The sequence below is a fragment of the Euprymna scolopes genome, chromosome 10, assembly GCF_053919585.1.
Source record: "Euprymna scolopes isolate OS-2025 chromosome 10, ASM5391958v1, whole genome shotgun sequence".
In the NCBI taxonomy this organism is placed as follows: domain Eukaryota; kingdom Metazoa; phylum Mollusca; class Cephalopoda; order Sepiida; family Sepiolidae; genus Euprymna; species Euprymna scolopes.
The window spans coordinates 48,705,588-48,715,873 of record NC_136491.1 but is presented as its reverse complement, the minus strand read 5'-3'; the positions used below and the strand labels follow the sequence as shown (position 1 = coordinate 48,715,873).

At 36.4% G+C, this 10,286-nt stretch overlaps 1 protein-coding gene across 1 annotated transcript; it reads right to left on the bottom strand.

Moving 5' to 3' along the window:
* Positions 1–850: 850 nt before the first annotated feature.
* On the bottom strand, positions 851–4,025 carry LOC145286411 (uncharacterized). The gene has a single exon (XM_080135333.1). The coding sequence runs from the start codon at positions 3,113–3,115 to the stop codon at positions 1,877–1,879; it is 1,239 nt and encodes a 412-aa protein (XP_079991459.1). The 5' UTR covers positions 3,116–4,025; the 3' UTR covers positions 851–1,876.
* Positions 4,026–10,286: the final 6,261 nt, after the last annotated feature.

Genomic DNA, 10,286 nt, shown 5'->3' with positions numbered 1-10,286 from the left:
TATATAACAAATTTTGATCCAACAATGAATGACATTGGTTGTTTTGATGTTTACCTTCGTTAATAGTACACAGGGTGAGGCAGAGAAACTTGCTTATTTAAATGACTTAAATTATTTAAATAAGAAGTTGCTCTTTCCCACCCAGTACTTAGAGACCACCGTGGGTATTGTACTGTTTACGAAGGTATGTTTTATCTCCATTAATCATAGCGACTTATGTAACGAGCTGTGACTAAAATATCACAGTCTCCTTAAATGATCACTTATTTTGTTTCAGGCTACATAATGAATCTGGCCGTTTTGAACTTTCTTGACTAGAGTCATTTTAGTCTATATTCAATGTAAATGCCGTTCTTGCATTTTTGGGTAGTTAACAATTTTTTTACCACTAACCCTAAGTAAAAGCGACTGCAATTTAGAGTTAGGTACAGGGTAGGTTTAGAATTAGGTTATAAAATTTGTGCTTATATTGTAGAGCGCAATGTTTGAACATTTCTCACTCACACTGGCAACATGCACCAAATTTCAAGTGATAAGAAAAAGTGTATATAAATACAATTGAAGTTGGATCAAAACTGCCCATAGATAAGTGTTCCGAAAATGTTAATAACTAAGAATAAAAATAATTTAACATTGTTGAAACGAAAAAATGGGAAAGTTAAATGAACCGGAACGAAATTGTTTCAATCGAGAAAGTTCAAAATCACCAGAAATTTTACATTGTCGCATGTGAAAACATCGAGGACAGAAAACAAAAAAGAATCTCTCTCTGTAAGCTTAATCCGGCCTTGTCGGATTAAACTTACATTTTGCAATAAATAAACAAACAAATTTAACGTTGCATGGAACAGTTTATTTCAGTAAAGTTTATTTTACAGAATTATTAAAAAAAGAAATTCAATAATTAATAAACAAAATAACGAGAAACTAATTTATAAAGTGTTTCTTTCGTATGTATCTACGTTTTATGTACGTTTAATGTATAGTCGTTGGTTTTGTTTCGTTTAAATTAACACACACACACACACACACACGATTATGTTTATTATTATTGTAACAACAAACTTGTAAAAACCACTCGTTAAATAAATCAATACTCTAAAAATGATGTTTGATCGTTGGTAAGAATCAACTAACATTTTTGCATATGATTTATAATTTTGCTATGCAGACGTTTAATTTTGTGGAAAATATATATTTAAAGTTTTTGTGAATGAATATAAACAACTAGTTCGGTATTTAATTAAAGTAAAAAAATAACCTTGCGAACAGAACGAATCCAACGGTGATTTTAAACAAGAGATTACCAACGATATTAACTCGATCTGACCTGAATTGAATTTTATAGGAATGAATGAAGTATTATTTTGGTATTCATGCAGAGAGTGATCCATGCTGAAATAATAACGTTATTATTTAAAAAGCCATTCTTAACATGGGGAGAGGAGGGTGTTTTGTACCTATTCTGTACTTTAACCTTACAATTGAATAAAAAACATATCATAAAACTTTAATTAAACGTGGAAATACGATTTAAAAATAGCGCGGATCACTCTCTGCATTAGCACCTTATTTTTTTGGAGCTCAAACAAAACACATTATAATTAAAATAATTGAATAGTATAGTTAAGTCCTTCTCATATTATGTGCTAAAACATGTATTTTTCGAATTTCATAATGTATGCTTAGCTGTTTATCTTTCGTTATCCGAGATTCCTGACAGTCATACTTTTTTAAAATCACTAATGAAAAAAATTAAAATCAATAAATAATATTAAACAAATTGAACAATTGAAAATATATACACATGATATCAAACGATAACATCGATCATGTGATCAAATTAATCGATTGCATTATCAATCGATATACAAAATCACAACAGTTCTGCAAAGTCTTCCAAATTAATACCTTCTTCATTCCAAAACATTGTAGATGGGAAATCTTCACCTAAGCAGAAAGCCGAGACCAAATCTTCCAGGCAATTCAGGGATTTGAAATCGTCATCGTTCAAAATATTAGATTTAGAGTTTGGGAACATTTCGGTGCATTGGTTGATATGCTCCTCGTTATTTGGTGTTGCATTGATAATATCATTTTCAACAAAAGTGAGATGTTGGGCTCCTTGAAGAGTTTCTTCAGTAAACGTCGTATTTTTATCGTTCTCAACACCAAGAAAAATATTTGCGTTGCATATTGGTGTATTTATAGGCGAATTCTCGTCTAAGAATTGAAACTTTTCCATTAGTTTATTTTTAGCTTGCGAGTAAGTTAAAGCTGTAAAATTTTGTGACTTACTATTATTGCATTCATGACCGTAACATTCAGGATGAAAATAAACCCCGTTTTGCTCAGGTGCGTGAGGAAGCGTTTCAGAAATGCTCTCGGATTTGGAGTGAGTAGACGAAAATTCCATCACCTCTCTATCGTTGTCTTGGCCAGCCGTCATGGTAACGGGATTGAATTTCGACTGCCTTTTGTATAGGTGTTCATTACTGAATGCCCGTGACTCCTTGTCGAGTTCGGTCTCTGGTAGCGGAACACATACGCTGTTCTTGTTGGAAAGATTCTCGCGTGTCTCGGATGGCATTTCAGAAAACGTGGATCTGATGCTTTCATCTGTACCGACCACGTGAGGAGAATTTTCTTGAGTTACCGCTTTGTTTGTTACCTCAAAGAAAGTGGATTCATGAAAATATTTCTGAGGCATTCTATCTTTGCTTGGCAGCGTTTGTATGTAATACACCACATGTTGTTGATAGGGGTAGGCATGGAACCTGTTGGGGTTTTTAACACGTGGTTTCGACTTAAACTCGAAATCGGGATAATCTAATTGGTGTTGTTTCTTGATAAGTTCTGCCTCTTTGAAGTAAGGTTTTTTCTGTTCCGCTGACATTTCACTCCATATTTTCCCGAGAAGGGCATTGGCTTCAATAATGGTGATGGTCGGATTTTGTTCACGTATTTGTTTTCTGAACTGTTTGCACCAGACGAAATAAGCATTCAGGGGCTTTTTAACACGACCATTTTTTTTCTGGACGCGTGAAGCGTTCACTTTAACATCTTTCTTTTTTCTAACCTCATCTTTATTTTTCTGGATCTTTGGAGCGTCCATTTTGAAATAATTTTTTTTTTTTAACTTTTTTGCGAAAGAATAGCCCAAAAGGTCTTTTCTCACTTATTAATTTAAATAAAAGTTAATCACTGTGGATCTTGTTTACTTGTTATGGTAGCGTGTATCTTTTGAGTAGCGTCTCAAACAGAAAATGACTTGGCGTCTCGAATAAAAACAGCTAATGATAAGAGAAGTAGTGGGAGGAAGCGAATGCCGTAAATGATTAACAAAGAGAGTGGTCAAGAGAGTGAGAGAGAAGTGAAGAGAGAAAGTAGGAGGAGGGGGGAGAAAGGAGAAAATTGAGAAGAGGAAACAGGTTTTTATGATATGAGAATGAGGAGGAGGAGAAAGAAAAAGGCGAAAGAGAAAGAGAGAGAGAGAGAGGAGTAGGAGGAGAGTGGTGAGGAAGAGGAGGATGAAGGAATTAGAGATAATTTTTTTTTTACATAGGCATCACCACATTATCAAGGCCAAGAGGCCACTCAAGGATAAGGGTTAAAGAGTGTACATTAGAAATTGGACAATATAGTAATCATTAGTAATGAAATTTTGGTAAATTTTATAACTTATATGGAACGGCTCATCAAGAACTTATTTACGTTAGACTTGAAGACAACCATATTGTAGTCAGCCGGAAAGCAGGAAAACGGAAGACAATTCCACAGGCGTGCAGTTCTAAGAAAGAAGCTTTGTTCATGGAATCTACGTTTAGGTTTAGGCACAGATAAAGAGTGGGGGGAATTATTGATAGTGTTTACAGCTAGACGAGTGTTTCTTGTGAAAGTTTGGCGAGGGGGGACCATAGATTGAAGCTCAGTCGAACACTTTCCATGAAAATAACGATACATCAGAGACAAACTCGCAACATCTCTTCTGTGAGATAGAGGTTCCAAGGAAGAGAAAAGGACATCTCCTACGAGGCTACGAAGTCTATTTTGAATTCTATCAACGCAGGCCAAGTCCTTTCTCGCAGCTCCTGCCAGATGTGGCAACAGTATTCCATCCTTGGACGTAATGTGGTTAAAACGAATAGCGCGTCGAAAAAGGAGAAAGAGGGAAAAGGAACAGAAAGCAAGAGAGGGAGAAGAGAGAAGCTAGAGATAGGAATATGAGAAAGAGAGAGAGGGGGGATAAAGAGAGACGAAGAAATTTTTTAAAAAATGGTGAAGAAAGCTTTAAAAAACGCATGATTAATCAAAAAATATAACTTATTTCCAAAATTTACAATCAATACATATTAAACAAAATCCGTCGAAAAAATCGAATGCTTACATAGTAGTATATACTTGCCTTGCGATCAAAGCAGTTAAAAATGGAATGTGTTTTATTGTAGGGAAAAATTCAACTTAGAAAAAGGGACTAAATTTCTTAATCTAGAAGAATATTTCCTTCTTTGGCCGAGAATAGAAACAGAATAGATATTTGATTTTAAATTAATAATTTGCTAAAATATTTTTAAAGATTAAATGCTTCTTAGCTTTGCTGCAGTTTCACAGTTGATCCGAACGTCAGGTTTGTATTTCATTCCACACGTCTCTATACATTTGAATGTAAGCTCAAACAAACCAGAATTGAATTATAACGCTTTTTTTTTTTTTTAAATTATTATTCAATTTATTTAGCACGGCGTCAGCTCGTGGAGTGGTTTTTACGTTACGTGGATTGAAAATGTTTTAAACGTGACTTTTTTCATCCATGATATTCGACTTTGAAATTGAAGTAAAGTTTTAAGATAATCCAATTTTGTTTATAAAAATCTATCTGAAGTGATATTGAGCCCGTGTATTTACTCGGTCTGCTGTCTTGGATCGGCTCTGTTTTTATTCCGTGAAGTCAAGTTATGTATGGTCCCTTACGAAGATAAAAAATGATTATATAATGCAACTGAACATTTACGTCTAGAATCCTTATATCAATTTTGATTCAAATCTGTTTCATAATTATGATTGACCATTTAGCATTTCCAGATGCTGTGTGTGTTCTTCGCTTATCTCGCCATTGTTCCCGTCACTCTTAAGATTGCGTAGCCTTGCCTCCCAATTCCATGTGCAGCTACCTTATAGGGGTGTCCATTGTCTCTTGAGACTGAACGGAGGCATCGATCGATCAATCGATACTAGCTAGAATACATGTTTATGTCGGGTGCCGAGTTTCTCAACTTTTCTTGGCATTTTAAGCTAAGGTTAAACGATTAAAACATTTATTACATATTCGATAAATTTGTTGATTAACCCTCATTCAAACTCAGCTGATTCCACCTCCAGGCCTTATGCGAGTTGAAGATTTCTGGCCCGATTATGTGTGAATATAATATATAATGTAATATTATTTATTATTAATATTTGATTTCAGCCCATACTTTTGCCGATATATACATCATTATCAAGTGACAAAAAAATTATTCTTTTTATTTTATGTCAGCACTTAACGCTGAAAACATGAAATACCGACTTCGTCATTAAAAAAAAAAAAAGAGTCGAGTTAAATTATTTAAAATAACTTAAAGAAACGGTTAAAGGGAAGTAATTCATCTCGCATCATAATTCAAAATATTATTTTAGTTACTAATTCGATGAAAAGGCTAAATTATATATATTAAACGATATTAAACGATTTAAATTTAAATTAATTAATGATTCACAATTCAAGTAAAATTTAAGTAAAAATAAAGAATTTTACAATTTTCAAATCTATAAACTCGATCCAACTAAAACTGATTTATTGAAAGATATAAAAATACTTGTGATAAAAATAGAGATAAACTCAATTAAGCTAAAAGTTTATTATTGGAAGAAAATGCTAGTGATAATATATATTTATATATATATATATATATATATATATATATATATATGTTCAAATAGCGCGGCGCTTAAGGAGTTTGAGCGAAATCAATAGGATGCAAAGAATTGGATTGCTGCGGGGCCGGTTATACTGGGACAATCGACCCTACAACTAACAATGTAGACACGGGCAAAAGTAAAAAGCAAAAAGGAAAGGAGAATGACCGACACAGGTTGTTTGGTTAAAGGCGAAGGTTCGCCTTTTATTTGCGAAGAAATCTGACTACAATATGATTGTCTTCAAGCCTAACGTAAACAAGTTCCTGATTAGCCATTTCACTTGTTAACAAATTTACCGAATTTCCATTTACTAACGATTACTATATTGTCCAATTTCTACTGTACACTTTTTAACCGTTATCCTGTAGTGGCCTCTTAGTCTTGATAAGTGGTAAAAAAAAAAAAAAATGCGAAAAATTGTATGAGCTGGATGCTAGTTGTCCGGAAGGTCGCATGTTACCGGAGGCTTGGTCTGGAGGGCTGGACCAGGTACTCTGGTTTAGGGTTTCTCGCTGGGTCTGGACGATCGGCTGGCCGTCAGGGCGATCTGGAATGGTCAGTGGACACTGAGAATGTGGGGTCAGTGTTAAGGAATGGACGACAGTGAGGACGTGGGGTCAGTGATAAGGAACGAATGGTCAGTAGGGAACCAGGTGCATGCGAGGTTGCAGATCGGAGGAGCGAGGTTGCAGGCCAGAGGTGAAAGTGAAGTGTTCTGCTGGTGGGTCTCAGAAGGCAAGCAGTAGTGAATCGCATTAGTGAAAAACTTATTAGCCTTGATAAGGGCTGGTTGTTTAGACCTTATAAGAGATGTTTGACCTGCTGCTAAGACGGCTGCCACTGCTGGAAATCCTTTGGCTGGAAGATTCGGTCAACGTGACTGGTAGCATCAGTCGTCTAAAAAGTAAAAAGTCAATTGCCTGAATTATTGGCGTTTTGTTTGATATATTTGAATTCCGACATGTGTAGCGAAATCGATGATGAAAAGGGGGGGGGGGAATTAAAAATAGAGGTAGTGATTTGAAACTGCAACAGGATCGCTAAACCTAATGTTCAAGCAATTTTCTTTACGTTTCTCCAATGAAGTGATATGGTCACGAGCGTCCATATGTGCCCCTCAAGCATAAGCGAGTTGTGTTTACAAAGCTGCAGAGTCTGTCACATCCTGGCGTCCATTTGACTAAGAAATTGGTGATGTCACGTTTTGTATGGACTGCCATCAATCGAGATATACGAGAATGGACACGGGGTTGTCTTCCTTGCCAGAAGTCCAAGATTCAACGTCACATTTAGAGTCCTCCTGCAACGTTTTTAACCCCAAAGGCTCGTTTTCAGCTTATCCACATAGACATAATGGGTCCACATCCACCAGGTATTCGAGATGGCCTGAAGCCATTCCCGATTAGAGATATTTCTGCTTAAACTGTCACCAAAGCACTCATTATACATTGGATATCCCGTTATGGCATACCTAATACCATTACAACTGACAATTTGACTCACGACGATACCACAAGTCAGAAACCAACGTAGCCTACGCATACAGTTTATTTCAGCAACGGCGTCTCACCTAAACCAACACAGTCTACCAGGTCAGACAGACATATCAATGTCCTCACCGATTCACTAACTATACTACGTAACAGTTTTTGCTTTCCTATTGACATTCTGTCTAATAGGGGGGTACTGTAGCGACTCACCACAAACATTAAACGTGGCTGGACAAGGAGCGTTCTTGTTGTGTGGTCATCTGTTTTCTACACCCACACAAATTCTGTGCGATGATAGGACCAAGGTTGAAACTTCAAAAACTGTTCTACGAAAAATTGCGAAGAGAAAAACATTCCATTGTTTAACTAATTATCGTTTTTTTGTTGTTTTGTTTTTTGTTGTCTTATTCAGATTTTGACTTTTTGCTTTGTAGATTTTCTATTTCTCAATCCTACTGATGCTGCACTATCAACATAATATTAATATCTACCACAAAGCAGCATTACACATTACATAGTTTTGGAAATGGGAGATATATGAATTGTCAGCAAAGACTTCAACACCCTCCACATCTTTAATGAGTTGAATTAACAAGTTCAACATGTGAGGAATATAATTTGATATGTAAATAAATGAGTTGAATCTGTTGCTCTTCTGCATCGTTATTTCTTGTTTTAATCACATTTTTTAGACTCATCTCTAAATCGAACTAAATTTGTAACTTCCGCGTTTTTCACAATTGATAAGGTCATGTCCATATTCCCAACCTTGTCTTGATGGACGGACATGACAGAACATCATCGAGCATTTTTGTTTGCATCCATCTGTTTCAGAAGACAATGGTGTTCTGCACCTCAGATTGGTCTGTTGGTAAATTGCAGCATCTTCTGAAACATGCAAGCCTATCTTGGATTGACAGGCTGAGTTACAGACGCAACAGATGTAAGAGTTGCAATCTGTGCAATATGTGTTCTCTCTCCTCTGCTGGTCTCTCCTCTTTTCACTCCTCTTGGAACGTGTCTTTACAGCTCTTCTTCAGCAGCTGCAAACTCCCAGCCTGCTGGGTCGATGCCAACTACCCTTATGTCTTGCTTACAAACATCCTTATAGCGTATGACATGATTTCCTACTGATCTAATATGATCTCACTATAAAGAAGATCCTTTCGGCTCTTCTCAGTATCTTTTTGCCTGGCACAGCAAAGCTGCCAAAGTCGTTGTTAGGTAAGCAGAGCAAACATGCACGGGTTATTTGCCTGATCAAAGATGATTTTCTTTGAGATGTTGTCCTGCTAGAGCTGTTTGCTGAGTATTGTTGATTTGCATATTGTTGTTTGAGACACTCTTTATCAAGCTAGCCATATTTGTTGCTAATTTGCTGATATATTTGGTGATTTCTTCATCAAGAGAGATATTCCTGGATACATTGGAGCCGATGTATGTACATTTTTGGACAGCCTCAATATTGATGTTTAGGTTAATGCATACATATTGGTCAAAGATGTTAGTCTTTTACATGCATGCACAAAGCAATGGATGAGTCACTGCAATGATTCAGCAGAGTGTCTCATCAGCGCTGCATCATCAGCAAAGAGCATCTCACATATATTTCACGTCATGCATTTTGTTCTTAGTTAAAACGTGACCAAGGTTGAAAATTCTGCCACTGTCTCTGGTATGGAAATTCACTCCATCCTCTGACTTGTTGAATGTGTAGGAAAACAGCAGAAAGAAGAAGATGCTAAAGACTGTTGAAGCAATTGTACAACCCTGTTTCACTCTTGATTGGGAAAGGGTTTTTGAAAGAGTCATCGTATTGTACTGCATGTCCTTATGAATAAATGTGATACATTTAGGAGTCTGAAGTAACATGCAATTCTCTTGAACAAATGAAATGTCATTTTCTGGTGATAAGGTCAAAGGCTTTAGTCAGGTCGATGAAGGTGATGTACAGCAATTGCCTATGTTTGTAACATTTTGTCCTGGAACTCTCATAGGCAAAACAAAAGTAATGTCGACAGTTGATCTTCTTGTTATAAGCTCATATTGTTACTAACATATACATGCTCTGTAAGCAACTGCAGGCTGTTGGGGACGATTCAACCAAAGATTTTTCCAATAAAACTAAGGAGAAAAATTCCACAGTAGTTATTGCAGTCACCATGGTAACACTTATTCTTGTACGCAGTGATGATGCTTGCATCACACGTCATTGCTGTGTGTGTCGCATCCTGTGTGTGTCCTGACTGACTGATGTCAGTCTGAACGTAGTGCCACATAATCACCTTCATTGAGCTGGTCACACCCACCACTTTCAGCAAGAGAAGCCTCCATTAGAGAAGCCATCAACCGGTTCCTCCTTAAGGTTTGATGAATGATGCAGCAGCCAGCTTAAAAAGTGGCTTAGAACAGGTCAGCAAGATACTGAACTGATTCCAAGTTTGTCAATCTATGGTATTCGCCATTGGAACTGTGACAGGCTGTTGAAAGTGTTAAAAAATTATTGCCAACAATGGATTGCCAACCTTGGTCAGCTTTTGTGTAAGATGCAGTAAATGCATTTGAAGGAACCAGTTTAACTAACCCAGGTGAATCTGAGTTCAAGAAAAAATAAGAAATTACGCATCTATTTGGAATTCTTTCTTCTTCCCAACATTGTATTATAAGGCAAGAAAACATGCATGTATATTTGTGTGTGTGTGTGTGTGTGTGTGTGTGTGTGTGTGTGTGTGTGTGTGTGTGTGTGTGCTCTATAATAGATTAAACATATAAATCAGTGTTACAACAGTCTTGTTGTTGTCTTACTGAGGTCTGGCTCTGTTTAGTCTTAGAAAGTTT

Bases quoted from the DNA above. Each gene is read 5' to 3' on its own strand.
- LOC145286411 (XM_080135333.1), bottom strand. From the start codon at position 3,115: ATGGACGCTCCAAAGATCCAGAAAAATAAAGATGAGGTTAGAAAAAAG.